The 22,663-nt window shown below is 41.4% G+C and overlaps 1 protein-coding gene across 1 annotated transcript; it reads right to left on the bottom strand.

The window, feature by feature from the left end:
* Positions 1-16,423: 16,423 nt before the first annotated feature.
* LOC104545823 (interleukin-1 receptor type 2-like) lies at positions 16,424-22,068 on the bottom strand (the record flags this gene model as incomplete). Its single annotated transcript, XM_010191044.1, has 4 exons — positions 16,424-16,551; positions 18,167-18,312; positions 20,640-20,775; positions 22,003-22,068. Coding segments are annotated over 4 exons (476 nt in total), but the record flags the coding sequence as incomplete, so codon positions are not given.
* Between the last annotated feature and the right edge of the window lie 595 nt (positions 22,069-22,663).

The raw sequence follows: 22,663 nt of genomic DNA on the forward strand, positions 1-22,663 counted from the left end.
TTAATCCAAAGAGATGTGGCATTGAAGCTAGGACAGTACTATGAAAAAAAACCCTAAACTAGGGGGCTAAATGAACACCTATAATTATCCATACTCTGATCATGCTGCAGCCAACCTGTCTCCTGTTCCTTCAGACATTGTCTCTTTCCAGAATCACAGCTCTGGGCATAAGTTTCTTAAACTGTTAAAAGCCCTTGGGTCCTATGCAGTGGTTGCAGACACAGCATTTCTCTCCACATGCACTTGGAAGCTCATGGTTTGTACCATCTGCAGCTTTACCACCACAGGTCAACTTTCATCACTTACCCCTCTGTGGAATGGTGGGAGTAAGGGAAGGAGAGGATCTTCTTCCTTCTCTCATTGTAATTGTGTTTATCCCTAGGATGTATCTTGAGTTTCTTCCAGCTGATTTTCAACTTTGGCATGAAAAAGTCCCATAAATCAACTAAATGTGATTAAAAAAAAAAAAAGGGAAAAAAAAATCTATTAAATTACTTGCTTTACAATGAGCTTTATTCAGAAAAGTTCCTGCAATGATCTGATTAGCAAAAATATTTCTTACGGAAATATAATCATTAGACTGCTGCACATTGGCTGTGACTTTGTAGTTCTGAACTATGAATTTCAGATTCTTTTTTTTGTTTAAGCCATTTTAGTTGCTTTTTCATCCTAATTTCTTCCATGTAGTATCAGGGATTTACAGTACCTGTAACCAAAAACGCAAATATCCTTATTTGAGACTGGTTACAAAACTACCGAAGGACTAACAGAACCCAAATTCAATAGAAAACCCTTAAGCAAACTTTATGGCTGCATGGTCGATCAAGTGTCCATATCAATAACCTAAATTATTTGTTAACTGACTGCTGACGTCCGAATTCCTGCAGCCAAAATAGCCATTGTGTAAATCACCCAAAAAGCAAACAGCGAAGGAAAGAAGCTACAGTGTTTCCCTGGATAAAACAAATAACATAGGGTGAAAGTTTATACAGAAAGTGGTGGGGGGTGAGGGGGAGAAAGAGGAAATGTTAAATAAATGTTCTCAGGGTCTTTTGGAAATGTGAAATTATATAGCTATGTTGTTATTTGATCTGTGAAACTGAACTAAAATTGAATTGTATATTTATAAAAAATAATGTTTATATAAAATGTGTATTTGTGTCCACAGACTTAGAAAGGTAGCATGCAGAAGAGCTGCTAAGGTGAATTTGACATACTGCTATTTGTAAATGTCACTGAAGGCTTCCAAATAAAACTTCCTGGATCTTATGCCATCCTGAGTTCAAACATTCAACAATGAAATGCAGCCTCAGAGACCCAAAAGTACACCTGGTATTTCTGTGGGAAGGTTAAACCACATATCTGTCCCTATCCAAGAGTAAAAATTGAGGAATCAATTAGCAATTATCCAGGAGGAAAATCTGAGCTGCTGGAAGGGACTCGGCTCTCCCTTGCAGGTTGAGTCTGGTTTTTGCTCACTGAAGTTTTTCTTTTTAAGGATTGTTTCCAGCATGCTCCAGGACAAGCTTCAATGGATTAATGGTGTAACGAAGAATCAAAATTTTCTCTACTTCCTTGCACACATTGAAGAGGTTACCTCTGACATAGTCCACAGAAACTCTGATAAAGCTATTGGAACTACAAACAGAAGTCTGTTAAAGAAGGGCCTGATGTGTTAAACTGATGAATGGGTATATTGCTCCCTAAGGGAAGAAGGAACCACTCCACAAACCCTTGCACAGGACCTTTGAGGAAAAAGCCGGGATGTAACTTGAAGAGATCTCACAATGTAATCTAATCTGTGCTTTTGTTCTGAAGCACAGCTGGTAGATGAACAGTGTCCTGATGGATAGTTAACGTAGGATCATAGAAACACAGAATATTTTGGGTTGGAAGGGACCTTTAAAGATCATCCAGTCCAACCCCCCTGCAGTAAGCAGGGACATTGTTACCAGATCAGGTTGCTCAGAGCCCCATCAAGCCTGACCTTAAGTTTCTCCAGTGATGGGGCCTCCACCACTGCTCTGGGCTACCTGTTCCAGTGATCTACCACCCTCATATTGAAGAACTTTTTCCCAATATCCAACCTAAATCTACCCTTTTCCGGTTTAAAACCATTACCCCTTGTCCTATTGCTACATGACCATAAAGATTTCATAGTCCTCCTCCATCATCATATATTTCTGTGCTTAAACTAGAAAAACTTGCTTCAGCTGTAGAGTTTTCCTCGTGTAGAACTAGGTTTCCCTAATACAGTATATAAATGTTTATTTTCCCATGCAAAAATGAAGAGATTACTTCTTGTCCTAATCTAGTGAACATGGAAAACAACTGTTTGCTATCTTTTTGACATTTTGGAAGTCTGTTACTATGTTATCGATATTCCCTTACTCATCTCTTATATAAAAAAACTCAGTTTTTAAATTTTTTTCCTGATGAATCATATTCTCCAAAACTTATTCCTGGATCTCTGTTGTAGATTGTCTCAAATTTATGTGCATCTTTCTCAAAATGTGATTCCAAAACTTGACAAAGTTTGAATGCCAGACAAGGTCTTCCCAATAAGGATGGAGTAGAATAAATACCTCTCAAGTTATATGAAAAATAAGTTTGTTAGCACGTCAATACAAATTGTCTTTGTTGCAACTGCTTTGCATTATAGACTAAATCAGTTTGTTTTCCATATGTCTTGCAGAACTGCTATTGCCTAATCAGTGCCCCAGATACCACTAAATATTTTTCCTAATATTTTATTTCTTGGATTTTTCCTCATGTACCATCACCCCACCATATAAGGCTCACTTTGACCTTTGGTGTTTTTAAAGTGCTTCCACCCTTTCTTACTGTTACTTGAAGTATAAATGCATGAAACTATTTCTTAATCCATCACCAACATTGTTAATGTTCCAGGAATTAAATTCACAGTATTGCTTAGAAATACTCCCTGTTTCACAGAAATCTATTGTTGACTACTCCATGAGTACAGTTTTCCAACTTGCTGAGCATCAACCTTCCATTCCCATCATCTCCACCACATTTACCTAGCTTGCTTATGGCACTCCTCAAAGTCCTTACTAAATCTGAGCTACCACAACTGCTGTACAACTTCCTTTTTAACACTACGCCAGTTATCCTGGAAAAGAGGAAATAAAACTGGTAAGACATGTTTTGTTCTTGGCAAACCCACCTTGTTTTTAATCAGCTTTTTTGTCTCTTACATGTGTTCTGGTTCCTTAGACACTCCTTGGGATTTCTTCCAAAGATATCCTCCTACCTGTCTGCCTTACATTGGTTTGGGGCTTCCTTCCTTTATTTGGAGTGCTATTGTTTTGTGACTCCAGTAACTCACATTACCGTCTGATGTCTGGCTGAATTTAATTTCAAACAGATTTAATTACTGTCCCTTATCTTTTCACTTCCTCTGCCTCTACAATAAAAAGTTGTTACTAACACATTCCCAGAACTTGCTGCTTCATCTGCGTACTCCTCTGTTTCTTCTCCAACAGATATTTGAACAGTTCAGATCTCCACTGCCTGCAAATCCTTAACCCTGTCTTGACCGTGAGACTAATCTCTTCTTTTCTGTTATATTTTTTACCAAAAAACATTGAACAAGTCTGCCTTCCATCTCGTTCTGGACTTGAAAAGAATCACACACAATCTGACTGTGCAGTCAAAAATCTCCCATGTGCCTTTTTTGTCCTTTTCAGTACATTTATAAACCAGCACAGTATAATCTAGCTATGATACTAGCTGGCCAGATTGCAATAAAATTTCTCCCAGTGTGCTGTGAAAAAGTGAAGAGGAAGAATGATACAAAACTGCAGAATAAAGAGAAAAAGAATATGCAATAAAGACATAGGGATAAATCATACCTTACATAAAGACATATATATAGAGTGTTTCGATAGCATCTGTATATGTATATAAATATAATACATTCAGAGGGAATCTTTTATTTGAAATAATGGAATATCAAATCTCAATTTAAAATCAGATATTAACTACTGAAAAAGTTTTTAATGTTTATTTTGAAAGAATTATCTCATGTGGAACATATTTATCTCTCTGACACAATCAGTGAGCAGGAAATTAACACAAAGTGTATTTCTTGCATTTCTTCCATTTTCCCTAATTGTGTCATTATGTATCAGGAATGACATAAGTTAATCAGTACCGTAAGTTGCAGGAGACTGGGACAATCTTTGATCCAACAGAATGCAATCAGCACAGTATCTGTTTGGAAGAAAATCTAAGGCTTTCCTAGAGAAAATAAAAGGAGCACGGGAGACCTGTCAGAACTGACAAAACCATCAGACAATCGCAGTGTAAAGGAAGTTTTTAAGATAGGTAAGGACCAACAAGGTGCATGAGGAGCTCTCTCAGGAGTTTCAAATGCAAAAGGAGTTGTGCAGAAAGTGAGAACTAGGATCAACAGACACAGCTATAAATAAATAGTCTGATTTCAGAAAACCTGAAAAGCTAACGGACAGAATGGGGCAGAACTACTTTATTCCTTCATGTGAAGGACTGAGGAAGGAGGCCTACAAAGACCTGCTCCTTCACCGTCTTTCCCAAATCCTGCCCCTTCTTCATCTTTCCCAAATTCTCCCCCTTCCAAGGAGCCAGTCCACACTCCAGGAAAGAGGCAAAAGCAAACCTGGGGAGAGAGACCAGCTCTCTTCCCAATGAAGTGGCAGGGCTGGGGAGCTCCTCTCCCTGCTCCCTGCCTCCTGAATTAGAAGAAAACCATAACAGTTGTGAGACCAGGCACTGGTGTCACCCTGCCCTTTCCCCTGAAGGTTTCATCATTCAGGTATGTGCAGCCTGGCAGGCTGTGGCACTCTTCTGCAAGGGGGGTTCTGTTTTCTCACTCAAAAAACCAGCTTATATCTGGTCTTTCCCCTCTCCAGGGAAAGTAGTGCATCCTCAGTACTATGCAAAGGCAGGAGCTGCCAACACCTAGGGCTGTGTCGAAGTCCAGCTTTTCAGGCTGCCCCTTGGTGCCAACTGTCTCTCTGAAGAAGTCCAAATATCGGCATAGCTCTAATAACACCTTGCTCTGTAACACACACTTCCATGCATGTATCAGCATCCAGCCTTAGGCACTTAGGAAATTTTCAGGCCATATAGAATTAGACCTGGAGGGTAAAAAAATGCTAGAAATTCAGAGGTGGAGTTGTTCTCTTGGATGTACAGACCAAGGTGCAAGATATGCAGAACTGAGACATGCTGCAAATTCAAGGAGTCAAAGTTCACATTTAAAGAAAAAAGATGGTATTTCAGTCTATGGGTCTGATTGGCCCAATGCAAGTCAGAATGGAGAATGACAGATGACCTCTGTCTTGAGATGCAACTGAAAGAATATATTTCAAAGCCAAAGTCTCTCCTCTTTGTATGTGCAGAGACATGCTGTATCTGCAGTGTGGAAGGTTTCAAGTTAAGATGCAGAGTGCTTAACCGTTTCTGAAAAAAACCAGCTCAAGAACCCAATGGCCTTCAGAATTAGTTTACGCCTTTCCTAGAAAAAAGTGTTGTTTTGTTCCCAGACAACAAATGAAAAGTACCTCTTTATGGGAACCAAGGAGCTATTTCCCAGTTTAAGCAGTTGTCAGCTGGCAGATGTTTGTGGAAAAGCTTTCCTTCTCAACTGACACCAGGAAAGCAGTACAGAGAAACCGAGTGAGAACATATGGCACAATTTCATATTTTGCCTCCTTGTAGCCAAATCACAAGAGACAGCTAGCCCGAAAACAGGAAGGAGAGATGTGAAAAATGTCAGGGTGGAGACTGAGACTGGATGCAGTCAGAAGTGGACCAAGACAGAGAGTCATAAACAGTAGTGAAGAGGTCAGGATCAGTGGAAGGAGTACTCACACAAAAGACAAACAGTAGAAGTAACACCAAAATCCCTAATTTTGATTGACAGTACTTTTCTGCATCTACATGCAATAATTGTGTTATACACTGCAGTACTGATTCTCTAACTGACATCCTCCATCTCTTTGACTCCAGCCAGGCCTGGCTTGACTAACATTTGACTTACCCTTGTGGTTTTCAATAAACAAAAAAGCTATTTAGGAAAAGATGTGCCCACAAAAAAGTGTTTGAAGAACATATATAAGATTGCAAAATCAAGCCTTCTGAAATTAGGCAATATATGAATCAAGGATTCAGACACATTATGATGCATTCTTTAAATACATGGTGTATTATATTATTTTCTCTGCCTTGCAGAGCACAGGATGGTCCAAGCCATGGAAGTGAATCAGGCCTGCACCATGCAGGAGGTTGTTCATGGTAAGATTCCTTTCTTAGTCACTGCAAAAGCGGGAAGCTAATAAGGGAGGAAGCAGGGGCTGGAGAAGAAGAAAAAGAGTGATTATTTTTTTTAGGATGTGAATGTTGCTTTTGAGAATCAGTTTTCATCCTTAGCTCTGCCAACAAAGTTCATGTGGAATGACAAACAAGTCACTTAAACCAAATACCCATGGGTGATCACGGTGTCCGTCCTTTGACACCCAGCTGGATCATTAAGTTATTTCTCACAAATGATGCAGCAAAGAAACTTTGAATTTACTGGGCAAAGGAGGTTAGCTGCGTGGATTACTGAATGGACACCCTGCAATGTCCCTGATAAGAATAAGGATATTGCAGATAAGCAATAGCTTTAAATAAAAGCTTTCCTGAGATTGTTTTCCTCCTTATTCTGCAGTAAAATATGATCAGTTATTCTGTTGTCAAAAAGAACACCTATAAAACACATAGAAAACTTTCCATAAGTTTCATCCAGGCAAAAATTAGAACTATTTGACATCTTCTTTCTTCCCATCCATCCTGACCTTGTGCATATTCATTATAAGGTATAGGAAGTGGTTCCTCAAGGCCATAGAACAGACATACCTTTGAAAAACAGAATCTGAAACCCTGTCTTCAAACTCTGGAGAGCCACGAAGTCCAGGCAGTGGGATCAGGAGTCTCAAGTATTTGTGGTGTCCTGAAATGCTCTCTGGGGTCTGTGACAGCGCAACAAATAACTCAAGTTTATTAGGTTGGTTGGGGTTTTATTTTGAAAGAATGTATTAAGCTATTGAACAGTAAGTTTCAAAAGTATAAAATGCTTCAGAGGAAAGCATATGTCCCTCAGGCTAATGGAATGCCAAAATAAAATATCCAAGCTCTAGTGTTGGGTTTAATCTAATAATGTTACAGCCATGAATATAAATTTAAGCAAAGTGAACAACTTTCGAATGCAAGGAGGTCAAAAGGGGAGCAAACAAATCACAAGCAGCAAAAAATAACTGTGTTAACTTTAAAATTGTCTCTTTCTGCAATCAAAACATGCAGACATTAACTATTTGCCCTAAAATGACAAGTTCAGTCCAAGTGAGAAAAACTGCAGCTATGTTAGTCACTTCTTAACAACCTACTGTTTCATTAGGAGTCTGGCAATTATATCACGACCTAAATTTAGCCCTTTCACATGAACCTAGAGTCATCACTCTTAAAAGTTTAAATGACATGAGAAATGCAGAAGTTTCAAAATACAGTCTATCAACATCTAGATTTAAAAAAATCCATTAAAAAGATTCAGCTCCCATTGTTTTATTGTAATACACAAATGCTTCTTGGTCTCTGATCTCATGCATTGAAGGTCAGCTCACATGGAAAGACTGAGTGACAGTATATGACCACAAGCATCCTTGAGTCAGTGACGTATTTTGGTTGGTGTCAAAAAAATGAATTATGTGCCCAATTTCACCAATTTCGTGTTAGATGTGTAGCAAGGAGTTGAAGGCTCCCACCTCGTGAGCCAGTCTGAACTGCCTCAGCTCAGAGGGAAACATCCTATGTTAGGAACTGAAGTCAAAGTAACTGCATCCAAACAGCCACACAGGGAGGGAAACACCAGGCTCGAGGCACTCTGTTGGCTTGGCATAATATGGATCTTTGGCTGACCAGAGAAAACAGCCTGAAATGAAGAGAGAGATGTGCCACTGGTGTAGCAGGGCTTTCTCCTTTCTCACAGGAAGTAGCACAAGAGACTTGCCCTAGCCACTATGAGGAGTGGGATGTGAGAGAATGGGAGGTGGAGGACTTGTGCATCTCCCAAAAGAAAAGCCTATTTGTTTCAGGCTACAGTGACATTATGGTCCAATATACCTATGTCAGCAGGCTACTTGTTTTTAAATCCTTTTTCTCCCTCTCTAGTGTTTCTTTCAATGGTTGAACCAAATGCTTGGTTTTGAAGGGAAAAATTGAGCGCCCAAAAACTCAGGGGTCCAATAAGCTGAAGAGAGAGCCTGCAAGGCTTCCAGGTCTTAGGCTATGAAATCCTATCTGCTCCGCCTCAAAATACCGAGATCCAGTATCTCCACTCAGGTCTCCAGCCATTCACCATGAAGTTGCTCTGTTTGATTTCCCCTCCCCATGCAGGAGGTTGGGTCGCACCATGTGCCCCCCTGAAGGAGCAGAGGAAAGGAAGAGGTATGAGAAGATACAGTGGAGTTTACTTTCTCCTCTTCCTGAGCAAGATGTTTTGGGAAGAGAGGAAGCAAAAGGACCACTGCTTGCAGGTGAGGGACTGGCCTCTTTGCTCTCCTTCTCCATCTCCATACTGATACCAGCCCCCAAGCACAAGGGATGGGAAGAATGTTGCCTGCCTCTGCTGTGTCTTCTGAATGGTTGCTCCTCAGTGGAAGAGTAAATGAGGATAGCGTTCACTCACAGAAGATTCCTACCTCTCCTGAGCTCATCTGCTCATAGTAAGAGTTGCACCAGCTCCAGATGAGGCTCCATGATCCCCATGGAGAGCTGCGTGGATTTGCAACACTGGTGAAGGTATACAGCTGAAGAAAATTAACACATCCCACCACCCTGAGCAGGCTCATCGTACTGTTCGTCCCCCTGTATCTGTTTTACTCAAATCTATGCTACAAGTATAATAAATGAAAAGAAGATGGAAAAAAAAGGAAGTGCTGAAACTGAACCAACTGCCTGGAGAGATCTAGGACAAATGATCTCTGTAAATGGTGTTTTGTCTGTGCAAACAAGCTGTGGCATGCTCAGACCTCCTCAGAGCATTGCATCATAATAATTTGTTTTTAACAAGACTGAAGTCCCATGATCCTCTGTTAAAAATCTAATTAGTTTTCTTAATCAAAAAGAAAGAGAATGAATGCAAGTGCTAAATATTGCAAGCACTAAATCTAAACTACAGAGTTGGTGACTGACATATTTGCAGCCTCAGACTGCCTCTGCATTACCAGTCTGTCCCATTCTGGGTAGACAGTTGGTGCAGAACCTGAGTTACTGATTTAAGGGGAGGGAAGCAGGGAGGGATTGCATTTGGGTAAATCAATGGTCTGCTTTTATAATCAAAGTTAAAAACCCCAACATCCAGGCACAGGCACTAATCCTGAAATGTGATCCCATAAGCCTTAAAGTATTTCCGTCAGGCCTCTAGCAGCGGTGTTTCAGCAGCTGATTTCTGTGTCCTAAAGCAGTCTTCCAGGGCTGGGGGTTGGATGCCACTAACATTTATCATTACTGCACTCTTTGCTCCTTGTCTCCAGTGACCTGACATTCCCAACAGAGATTTCACTCCTGCTGCTTGCTCTCAGGCTGAGAGATCCTGCTGGTCTGAGCCGGGAAGTTCTCTGACCCTCGCTGGGGCAACATTGCTCCATCAGCCAACAGTGAATCCCACAGGAGCAGCCAGCAAACAAACAAAATAATACATAAATAATACATAAATAAAATAATACATAAATAAAATAAACAAAGCAGAAGGCAACATTCATGAGACTGAGTAAAAAAGGACAGAGTGATGTTTAAGGGCCTTCTCCTCCTCCACTTAACGCAGGTACTTGGGTCATATGAAGAGCTAACTCATCTCTTGCAACACCATTTTGTTTAGAAGCTGGAAACAGTAGGAAAGCCAAATCTCATTAAGGGCTATTTTCCAGGGGCAACTGGCATCTTCCGTCAGAGATTAAAGCAGATTAGGACTTTGGACATGTCTACAAAGACATATCCAGCAATTGTGTTCACTGTTTAATTCTTTTGATCTTCCAGCCCTTATAAGATTGAAAGGTCTGTAAATATGGGCACTGAAGGTTTAACTGAGGAAATAATAATAACACAGTAATTAAACTCTCAGATTGCATTTTTTTACCTTCAGCTGTCCCGCCCTTTTTCAATGCAAATAAAGAGCACAAAGCCAGAGGATGTGCTCCAGCACTGCAGGAAGACCCCCTACTGTCACACACACCAAATCCCTTTCATAGCTCTACCCAGCTCTGGGTTAAAAGTAATTTCTTTTCCCAGCCTTTACTCCTGCTGAGAAGCTCTTTCAGGACCTCATTGCTGGAGTGATTAGCAGCCAACTTAATTTTGGTTATGCATTTTTCATCCCAGTCTCCTTCATTAGCAGAAATTGTTACATGACCTTCCTTTTCACTCTCCCACTGGATGTGCTTACAGGCAGTTATCAAAGTCTTTGCCTTTCCAGGCAGAAGATAAGCTTATATTGCCTATTTTCACAAGTTCTCCATTCCTCACATGTCCTTGCAGCACTTCACAGCTCTCCCCATGGGAAGCCACCCTCTTCCACTCATCTTTCTGTTCTCCCATGCAATCCATAGTTCCTAAATGGCATTACATCAGCACGGTAATCAAAAAGAAGAGCTTATACATTTTTTCCTAGCAAGAAGCAATCAATCACACAGTTCTGCCACTCTTGGGTGGAGATGTGAATCTGTGATTTTTCTCTACTATGCATTTTGTCAACTCCTGCGTTTTACTGGCTTAGACTCAGCAGGTAAACTCCCCATCAACTGTCGTCAAAGTCAGGGCATTTGTTTCTCCTGTGAGCTGTTAGGTCTTCCCTACTCACAAGAAGTAGGCCCTTGTCTCCAGCATCCACAGGCTAGCTGGGTTACGATGACGAGAGCTGAGAAAACACTGTGACTTGCCCACTGTCTTCTCCAGAGGGTTCTCACATCGGCTGAAGGTCAGACATGGTAAGTGGCAGCCAAAAGGAAAAGAGTGGTAGCAACGTATCGAAGGTATACATAAGGATACCATTTAACTGCTTAGTTCAGCTGTGTCCCCAATTTAAAAGCCACAAGTTACTTGAGATTTTTTTTTTTTTTGCAAGTAAACAAACACAGAATCAACTATTTCCAGTCATAGTCTGGCCTCCCTAGCACTTATGACGAAGCATATTTGGGAGCCAAAGCAAGCAAACAGGATGATTCATTTATCCCACAGCTTAGCAGATGGATGAATCCTCTATAACTGGGGCAAAACAGGGCCTCTGAGGCTTTAAACAAATAGTATGGTTCAAGCCCCACGAGACAGAAGTGCTGGTAATGCCTCATTGTCCACTAAGAAATCAAGACTTGCATTTCTGTGAAATTTAAGTACATAAAAGTGAAGTTCCTGTGGTACTACTCAACAGATGACAAACCAGTAAAAACAGTGAGAAGGAGAGGATCTTCACTTCGTGTCGGGACTGAGAAATCAACATTTTCAACACATTACAAAGGAGTTTGCTGATTACACCTGAAGTTTTTATCAGGTTCTAGGACAATTTAGACTGATGCAAAAACCTAAAATTGGTAGGAGGGACACACAACTCTGAGATCCAAACTACACTTTGCGATTAAATATTCAGCAATGCGTGAATTTTCCAAGTTCTCACAAGTAAGCTTGGATCTATGTTGGTTTTTAAAAGTTTCCCCATTATTATTAGGTGCCTGGCTCTCCCTGGAGGAACTTCAGGGAGATAACGATATATCCTTCTTGAAAACTGATTGGTGCTGTATTTCACCTGCATTATTGAGCTCTTCACACAGTGTATACTAGCTAATGAATAGACTGCTAGACTGTCATTCCCAGTGCAATGAACACACTAAAACAGACTAATGAGTTATAGATATATTTTAGTGGTTTTCTTATCGACAGCCTGTGTTTGTCCACTGGCAACAAGGTAGTTTTACGCTATTTCATTTGTACATAACATTTGTACATATTTTTTCCAGTCTGTTGCCATTGCCCAGCAGCACAAGGGCACTGGTCACAGTGGGAACTGAGCTGGCTGAGCACTGTGGCAAGGCTGGCAGCCTCGTACACATGGCAGCTAGTTCTTTTCCTCCTGTGATGGCTGTAGCACTTCACTTCAACCAGTCCATTGAGGCACAGATGTTTTGCCAAGGCATTGGACAGACATTTTCAGCTTGTCTTTTACACTGGATCCAACTATAATACATTTGTGTCTGCCTCCCAGCCTCTTGTGTTATTTTCATTTAGCATGAACCTGTGTTCTTGGCACAGAGAGCTGCCAAAACTAAAGTAATTTCTCAATAAAGCTCAGCAGCCCTGACAACATGTCTCTGGGCTTAAACCTGTTTCCTCTCCAATAACCTGAAATCAAGTGGTCCATGACCAATCATTCCTGTAATCCAGGGTGGATTTATCTCACTTTGTCTTAAACTGGTGGAAAAAGACAGATAGCTCTAGAGGGCAATTCATCCCATTTATTTTAGGCACTGGAGATGATAACTCTTTCTCCACTGAGTAGAGAGGAAACTTCAATGGCTAGCTTGGAGCAACTATATTCCTTTTGGCTGGTCAAAGGCTGGATGAGAGGCACCCCACCCTAGGCTATCTTTAGCAGCTCCAAATTTATGAGTGGACAGGGAGTTCTCAGCTCCAAAGCAAAGATCTATTCCTTACTTTGTTTTCTCTCACAAGTTTATTGCTTTGCAGACTTGAGTCACAACAATCATAAAACACTTTCATGAGCTTTCTCATATTTAAAACATAATTTCTGGCACTGTTATTTCACGTGTTTCTTGTCCTCCTCCATGCACACCTACCCTCCGCAGGTACTAAAATTAAAAAAACCATAACCTTCTTATCTCAACCTGCCAAAATCAGATCTGTGTGCTGTTCCAATTCTTATTTCCACTTGCTCCCACATTTATTTGAGGACTTTGCTTGGGAATTAGCAGACCTATTTATTTGGTGCTCTCCAAATGACATGTTTACTTTGGTTTTGGTGCTACTCTGGTCAAACATTAGTTATGCAGCCTATTTCAGTGGAGAGCTGATATCAAGATCACATATGCTGAGTAAAACAATAAAATAATTGTTAACTGAACTCAAGTTTCCTGAAAAGAACTACTTCCACAGGAGCAGCCACTGTCCTGGATGCTAACTCATGCCAAGACTGTGGGACACCAGTGACTTCCCCTCTGCAGATGTTCCTTTGAAGCTGTTGAAGATAGATGAGCTCTCTGGCAAATGCTGTAAACCCACACAGTCCCAGGAATGAGGTGGCCTTTTCGTCCTTACATCATTAATTTTTCTGAAGACAAACATTGTGGTGCAGAGTCCTGAATTCTTGATATGAAGTGGTGTTCCCTGATACTGTATTTCTTTCAGGTCTGATTATAAACTATTACAAGTCCTCAGTCTCAGTTTTCCTTGAGATTTAGGACATTTTCCCCTCAAAGTACATTGAGTCTAATGACCCTGAACTTCCCAGGATGGACCTACCCGAAGGGCAGCGACAGCTGGAGAGAAAGAGAGGAAAATCACCCAATACTACCTGCCCAGAGTGCACCTAACTGTTTGAGGGACTGCAGACCAAGGACAGCCATGAATGTGGTGGCAGGAAAGGAGCTTGGCCCATTGGGTTTGGACTCCCTGGGTGTGAAAAGGCAGAGCTGCAGGGTGAGAGCAGAAGCAGCTGAAGGATGCAGTTCATCCCAAAACCCCACAGAGCAGGGATCACTCTGTACCCAGGGAACCAGCTCCTCTGCAGCAGAGAGCTGGAAAAATCACACCTCTCTGGGAAAGAGCTGCCACCCCCAAAGAGCCATCTCACATCTTCCTTCCCACCCAATTCACACACCAGCACTTTGTTTTGGTTTTTATTTTTTTTCAATTTTTCACATAACACCTTCAAGAACAATACAGACAGTGCTACCCTGGTTTATAACAATACAAATCAATGTAACACATTTACATTATGTGGGTCACTTGTTCAAGTCCATCTGCAAAACATTTACACTGTGTAGTTCACTCAAACAAGTCGACCTATGATGAAAGCCTTCAGAACATTTCTATACCTGTGGTCAAAGAAGCAAATATCACTTCATAAAAGAAAAAACTTTGTTTCTTTACATTCATTTTGTATTTAAGACACCACTGAGTATGTAATATCAGTTCTCTGTGTGCCTAGTTTTTATCTCACATTCATATTTCTTTCTCCTTCCCTAGTTTGGAGGAGGTTTTGAGGTATTTAACTTTCTTATGGTACCAATACTCCATATACCAAAAGTTCCACTTCTTTTCCACTACTTAGTGAAATCCAACCCCACGCTACAGCCAGATATGTTATCGCACTACTCTTGGAGGATACAGATGGATGGGAAGAACAAATCACATTTTGAAAGGTTGCACTTACTGGCAAACCTATTTTGTTCTCTTGTTACAAACAAGCAATTGCTTGATAAAAATGAGCATTCATGATGTACCTAAAAAATTTTTCATGCTCCTTCCAGCAATGGCCAGTTCATCTATAGTTTTCTTCCTTCAGAGAACAGATATCCAAGTAGACTGTGACTGTTTTCCACACTTGCAGCCATCTTTTCCCCACTGCTCATAAAATATGCGTATTCTTTATTGTCTTTAACACCCTGCGGTCTTGTTTGGTGGTCATTGATGCAGACAGTGTTAGAAATCTAATCTCTGTGCCTGTATCTTCACAGCAAACATTTAGAATATTTAAAGGGAGACTTTGGCTTAGATCTCATAAAATATGAAGGTTCTTTCTAATAGATTGAAGCATTTCTTAATTCAAGCCACATCCTAGTCTTGAAAATCCTTCCAAATACTTATTGGGCTAAACTCAGAACTAGCTATAAGTGATGGTGGAAAGGAATTATATTATGGCCTCTCCCAGATGGATGTGAGTCGTTCATTTGTCTAGTTCATGGGACCACATGCAATTCTAACATTCTTACTTTATAATTTGTTTCTTTGGAGCCAACATTTTTCTTGATTTTTTTTTTCCTAAAGAGTTTGAAAAACCTCTGGGCTGATTTAGCTGAACAAAAAGCTTTATCTTTGGTGTCTGTGAGAACTGTCAGTTATGGGTCTGTAGCAATCTAGACCTAAAAGCTAGATCTCTTCCTCTCCCATCCTGATGAAGATAATACACATTATATATGTTGCAACCATTTCTCGGCTATAGTAAGTGTTATCTCTTGGAAGAGGAAGGAACCAGGTTGTTCTACTAATTCTGATCCTCACAACATGGTCACTGATTATTTATTGCTTCCTTCTGATTTACGTCAAGACTGGAATCCAGTTAAATTACCCTCATGAGCAGCATTTTACACCATGAGTAATCAATTGCATACTTGAATTTAAGGGACACAAGGTTCTTCAGCTGCACCAGTGTTAGACTGGTGCAGAGTCATTGTTTATGGGAATCCATGCCAGACCTTTATACTCATATCAGCGAGCAGAATCAGGCCAGTCATGAAAGAGGTAGAGGTACAGAAGGGCAAGACTGTTCATTATTACTGGTAATCAGTCCAATCACTTCCAGAAATAAAACTTTGTGTTAGTCAAATGACTCTCAAGCCACTAAATCATCCTTCCAAATTATTTTCTTGGCAAAAATAACAGTGTTACAGCTGCCTGTGAATCTCTAGCCATGAGATATTGGTAGATAAAACAGAACTGAATTCTCCAGTGTAAAATTATCTGTTATGCTGATGTAGTTATCTCTGGGGAGCGATATTTAGACAAACTGTTTAAGCAGAGAGTAATCCAAATAGCAAAAAAAAAATTTTAAATTTTCTGTGGAAAGGTTTATAGATATACCAGTTGTCAAGACAACTATATTTGGCTTTGAAAAAGGGAGAAAAGTGGCTGGTTTTAGACTGAAGTAAAATAAAATGAGCTTGAATGCATGAGAAAGGTGCATTTTCACTCTGGTGCAGAATAGTCCTTCTCTAGCAAGCTCTCTTGGCTTCTGTTTTTAGGCTTTAGGGGTTTGCTTTTCTTTTAATAAAATAGTAAGACTATTGGACTTACAAAAGGCGAAAGTACCTCCCTTTCCTTACCCTTCCCATATATAGGGCACATTCCTGATATTCTGTGTTTCAAAATGCTACAGATTGCACCTTAGCTGCAGAAGAACAGAAGTGCATCTAGGCAGCATAAAATTGCAAACTTATATGTATAACTCAATCAGATCGTAGAAGACTCAGAGAAGAGGAAAGCAGCCTATATATCAATCTGCTGGGAAAGCAGTTTGGTCTGAAGTGTCTCTCTGTCTCACGTGAAAGATAGCCAGGATGACTTTTTTCCTGTTGGTAGTTGAAGAATAAAGCAAATTTTAAACCTTTGCTATTGCATATCCTTTATCGTCTCTCCGCTTCCAGCACTTGCGTATGCATATTACTCCCAGGATCACGCAGGCCAGTGTGAAGGGAATCATTGCAACGTACCAGGATAAGCCAACAGCTGGAAAAGTAAAGAGATGGAATATTTTTTAAAAAGACTCCAAGGAACATAGTTCTCTAAGCAAAAGGAAGAAGAAGATAAATCACCATAAGAAGGATGTCTGCAAGTTAACCTTCCAGTAGGGTTGATAATCTGTGAAAGGAAGAGGACTATTGACCGAGTGTGCTTGGAAATGTGTTTATGAGGATGGAAGGAAGAACTGGAAAACAATAGATGGTGAGAATTTAAATTTCAGTCTTTTTGCACACACATTACTTCTCCCAATGCCTGCTTAGAGCAGCTATGTGCCTTCTATCTTAATTTGGTGAAAGCAGGAAATAAAAGTACCATGCGGAGAGGCAGTACATAACAGCTAGTCCACCCTCAAGCTCTGTGAATAATTTTCTCATACAGAGTGGCCTATAAACTACTAATGATCAAACCAAGACTTTGAGCCTTTTCCCAAAATACAGTTAATTTCCATGACTTGTTGAAATGAGTCCAGAGCAGGGCCACAGAGATGATCAGAGGGCTGGAGCACCTTTGCAAGGCCAGGCTGAGAGAGTTGGGGATGTTCAGCCTGAAGAAGAGAAGGCTCTGGGAAGACCTTATAGTGGCCTTCCAGTACTTTTAGGGGGGCCTACAGGAAACATAGGGAAGGACTCTTTATCAGGGAGTATAGTGATACGATGAGGCATAACAGTTTTAAACTGGAAGAGGGTAGATTTAGACCAGATATTAGGAAGAAATTCTTCACTGTGAGGGTGGTGAGGCACTGGCATAGGTTGCCCAGGGAAGCTGTGAATGCCCCATCCCTGGAAGTGTCCAAGGCCAGGTTGGACAGGGCTTTGAGCAACCTGGTCTGGTGGTAGGTGTCCCTGGCCATTGCAGGGGGGTTGAACTGGATGATCTTTAAGGTCCCTTCCAACCCAAACCATGCTGTGATTTTATGATTCATTCTATGATTCTGTAACTCACAATGAAGACTGTAAATGCTGATGTGCCTTTCTAAGATAATGTGAGCAAGCTTTGGTGATTCATCAGTGTCATGCAAAGAAACAATTAGCATTACTTCACATTGTTTTTACAGCTGGTTCTTGGCCAATGGTCTATCACACTGGAACTTTAATTGCACTGAGCATACAGCTTCTCTTCCCATCACTAGGAGCCAAAATAACAACACCCATCATAATTTACACTTCTTGTTACTTTGGCAGCAGTCTGTGCATGAGGCAGGGAACACTCTGATCTTTATCGTGCTATTGTCTTTTTTTTTTCTCTCTGCTTGTTGAGGAACTGAAGATCTCTCCCTGCTGCACCCAGTGGGAGTTTGTCAGTAGTCTCACTGGAACCATCATTTCACAAAGTGTATCTAAATTGGAGCCCTATCCAGTGAACAGATATACCAGCACAGATCCTTATCCCTGCAGAAAGTGTTAGTGAGTGACTCACAGAAAGTGTATTTTGTGAACTATTCCAAAGTCTACAGATGAAAGAGGCAACCAGTTTTTTTCCCAGGCAAGTATTCATGCCAATAGCTCTGACAATACAAAAGGCTTGGATGATAACTTAGAAGTAAAACAATGTTAACAATTATAGCATGTTTTTTGCCCAAATAAGCAGTCAAACTAGTCACCTTCCTGCTTGACCCTTGTTGGCAGCACTTGGTAGCCGTATCTGTTCTGGGCCAGACATGTAAAGTCTGTGTAAAAGTCCACTTCTTTGACAGAATCAAAAATCAGTGGCACTTCAATGAAGTTTTCACCATTTTCTACAATTTCTCTGGAAGAAAAAGAAAAATTTAATGTTAAATCCTTTTATAATGTGGCTTTTTTTCTATTTTATGTGTTTGTTCTAACAGCACATTGCAAGGAAATGCACTGGGTATTTGCTCATTTCTGACCTAGCCCCTTGGCACTAGAGGATACCTGTGCCTTCAAGCCCAGCTGTGCCAACTATTTGAGTCTTGGCAGTCAGTACCTGGCTTCACTTGTTGAATCTTCCAGGAAAAAAAAAAAGGTCTGGATTTGTCTTGCAAAAATAAAGAAAAGGGAGGGAAGAAAGGTCAGCAGAATTCTGTATATCTTTGAGCTCTATGCAGCACTCTGGAAGGACCTAATTCCTTCTCTCTGACTACCTATTAATTTCTGAGATTAATTCTTACTGTCAGCTGTAAGAAAACATAAACCTGAAAATGCTCACTCAGCAAACTGAACCACCATTCCCGTCTGTCACGCGCCCAAAGCCAAGAGCTCAATACAAGAAACTGTCTAGGAACCTTCCAGCTTATTTCAACCTGATTGTTTCATCAGTCCAAGTATTTAAAAGCGGTTTTCTAGCTGCAGTCAAATATTGTCCCTTGATATCTTTTAGTCATTACTGGAGAAGTTGTCCAGCTGCTCTTTAATGATCTGTTCATGAGTCTGCTATGCACTGTGGCAGCAGAGCTCCCTGGGACTGTACCGCAGGAAGGCAGAAACATGGCAGTAGGTGTTTTGCCAGAGATTTCTGTGGGGAATTTGTTTTCCCAGAGGCATTTGACCTGTTTTGTCTTGCTGCCATTCTGAGTGCTTCCAGCAGAACTGGGGTGTCTCACACACCGTGGGCTCCACGTGACCCCTAGTTGGTGTGGTCCCTGTCCTCATGCAATTATACATTAACATAGAACAGTAATAATGATAGTAACAATAAAAATAATTATAAAAGTTCAACTAAGAAAGTACATATGCTGCTCTAATCTAAAACCTGCAAAGACTATAGCCATTTTATGATTCCTGACCAAAGGTTTCATGCACTGTCACTTATCCATTAGATGAATGGTCTCAATCAGGATGTGGGGAACATGAAAACACATCAGGGCTTGGGCATGCAGCCAAGTTACCGTGTTACTTCTGACTGCAGCTGTGCAAAACTAAACGTGGCCAGGTTGTTATCTGGCACTGATGGCCACAAATGGCCAAAACCTCCTCACATACATAAATGTTAAAAACTCTGGTTCCTCAAAACAGGGATGCCACATCCCCACACTCTGTTGGGAATGATCCCTGCACCATGCTAAATCCTAATCAATAGTCAGATGCTCTTTGGGAAAGTGCTAGCTGGTGAGTGGCCAGTTTAACCACTAACAGCAGAAGCAATGGCATCCCAGGGCCCAGGAGTCTTCCCAGCTCTGTCTACCAGTACAGGCAGAGCCACTGAGATCCAAGTGATGGTGATGATCTTTGAGGACACTCTCAGCTTCATCAAATGAGAGATAAAACACACTGACCTGGACCTCAATGAAGAGATTTCAGTCGGTATGTTTACCTCCCACTTACTAAGTACTAGAACCAGGTGTGAACACTGCAAATTAACGCTGCTCACATGTGACAGGTACAGATAGCAGATCTTTTCCCTCCTTCCCTAGCAGGAAAAAGGCAGCTGGAAAAGCCTTAAGGCATGCAGCTATGAAGCAGCTGAGAGAAGTCTCCATGAGACTGGGGGACACAATGGATCAGGGCAAGAGGATGTGGGACGTCCTGCTTCTTCCTCCCACCAGCATCCCCCACAGTGCTTCCCTGGCACCAGCTCTAGCCCTCACTGGGCGTCATTGTGACTCAGTTTAACTCACTGGTGTGGAAAACAACAAGCCTAAGGGGAAAAACAATGCTTTTTTAAAAAGGAAGGAAAAAAAAACCCAAACCCACACTGGATAGTTTTCTGTTGTCTTAGTGTGTTCAGAGAACCTCACGAGTGCCAGGGAGAGGATGGTGCTGTTTTGCTGTCATGGGGCAAGGCTAGAGATAAGAGAAGCAGTGGGAAGTATCAAGTCCCATTGCTTTCTACTGCAGTCAGCTTTTACACTAGCTCAACTTCAAGTTTAAGCCTCGAAGTTGGCTCATTTGCAGTATACCACAAATTAAAAACAGAGATAAAGAACTGATTTCACCTTGCCTGGGTTGGGCTTGGGGGTTTTTTTGCTTGCCTGCCTGGTTTTTTCTCAGTTCTCATCTTCACTTCAGATCTGTCCATATCCCACTTCATCACCTGACATTCAGCTGCAATGAGAGCCCATGTAATACTGCAGGTTAAAACAGCAAGCACCAGGAAACACTTTCAGCCAGACTTACTGTCGTTCTCCCTCTGTAACTCTTCTTTGCTTGTAAACCATGTCGACGGTGGTGTCATTTGCCAGCCATTCCACATCGGTATGGACGTGGCTGCTCAGGCCGACGAACACTTTGCATGGGAGAGTCATCTTGGAGCCTATTTGTGAAAGAAAGATTAAAAACCCATTTGGATACATATGGAGAACTACTCTTTCGCTTGGTGAAAACCAATATCTCCGGTGGGAGGTCAAGTTCCCACACACGTCAAACACCACTACGTTCAAAACCGAAGTTAAGCCCCAGATTGCTTTTGATCTCCTGCTCTTTGGCAACAAGACCCTTCAGTCTGGCAGTCCTTCCTGCTACTAACCAAATTACTTTCCCGCTGCAACAGTTAGCAATGCTTGCACTAGGCACATTCCTCAGGAGTCAAGGCTGTGTTCCTGTGGTCTTGCTGCTTCTGACATATCGCAGCCCAAGATGCACGGTGTGATTTACTGCTCTGAAGCAATTGCATTAACCAGCAGCACAGCTTCACTCAAAGATGCTGTGGGCAAGGGCATTCAGCTCCAGAGATACAGTGATTGTGCAAAAAATCAGAAATTTTGCTATAATTATTGTAACTTAGAGCTAAGGATGAAAAGCCTTCAGTCTGGTGCTTATATATATTATGTGGAAAACACAGGGTTCAACAATGCATACAATTTTATTATTACATCTGTGCAGATGGGCATCAAAGAAACTCCACAAAAAACTCCACAGAGCTAGACAGGCAAAAAAAATTACTTCGTAGTCTTTTGCTGATGGAAAGAAAAGTGACAGGGAAAACTAAGACATCACAGGACTCAGCTATGTATATAGTGCCCAGCTTAAAAAAGCTTAGTGTAAAATACACTTGTCATTTTCTGGGAAGAGTAAATGCAACAGAAATTTGTTGTCACAATCTAATCTTCAAAGAAAAATTGTGATCCTATCAAGGTAATTTCTAACTAACAATAACTCTCTAGTTCAAACAGTAAAAAGCAATGAAAAATTACTCCTGCCAGAAGAGCTACATTCAAAGTCACCAGATAACCTAGACCAGTTTGAGGAAATACTGAAAAGGGAGATTTCTTAGCGAAGAGAAAATTGGACAGCTGATCTAATGGTGCAAACATGCTTTTCCTGCTTTGCTGCTGACTGAAATCTACAGCACTTCTGCAGCTTCTCCTACATGGAAGATAGCATCTAATGTAGACAAGTAACAAAAGCTACTCCAGCGCCTATCCTCAGCCAAAGTAATTGAGATCAAAAGAACTACAACAATTTATGCAAAGAAATTACACCATAAGAGGAACTGCTCTAATTTGTATCTGATGTTTCCAGAAACAATGTTGGACCTTACCGAGAGCAGCTGATGTTGTCTTTTGTGTTGGATACACAATTATTGGGGTAATTCGCTTTTCTTGTTCTGGAGAGAGAGAGAGAGAACAGAGTGTCAGTGCTAGCACAAGAGAAAACGTGGGCATTGTGCCAGAACTGCAGATAAACCCTGCCACTTTGCTCAACATTTTTCAATTCCTAGTGAAGTATTTGATTATCAAACCCACTAGCAAAGGGAAAAATCCCAATTTCAACCCCAGAGGCCTGTGTCTGTGGAGACAGACAGGCACAAGCTCTTGTCTGGATGCTGAAAGCTGCACTGTGAGGAGTTTACAGCAGGTGAGCAAGGGCCTGTTGGAAGCAGCAGTAACATTAGGTGCTTTTCATGAGCAGTGAGCGCTGTGCGATCCTCGCATACCTATCTCACACTGGCACAAAAACAGGAAAAAAAGCCACAGGCTCAGGCAGAGCTTCAAAATGTGGCTTCCAAAGCCACTTCCCACCAGTGGGGACCAATACGCAGCCGGATGAAGGAGCATCATCAGGCTGCCTCCTCCGAGGGCCAGCCCCTCCACACTTGCCCCCCACCGCTCCCTGGTGCAGGACTAGGGGGGCGGTGGAGAGCGGCGGGGCATCGAGCAGGGGGCGGGGCTTCGGGAGAGGGGCGGGGGCTTGGGAGAGGG

Source organism: Mesitornis unicolor, unplaced genomic scaffold (assembly GCF_000695765.1).
Source record: "Mesitornis unicolor isolate BGI_N332 unplaced genomic scaffold, ASM69576v1 scaffold30928, whole genome shotgun sequence".
Classification (NCBI taxonomy): Eukaryota; Metazoa; Chordata; class Aves; order Mesitornithiformes; family Mesitornithidae; genus Mesitornis; species Mesitornis unicolor.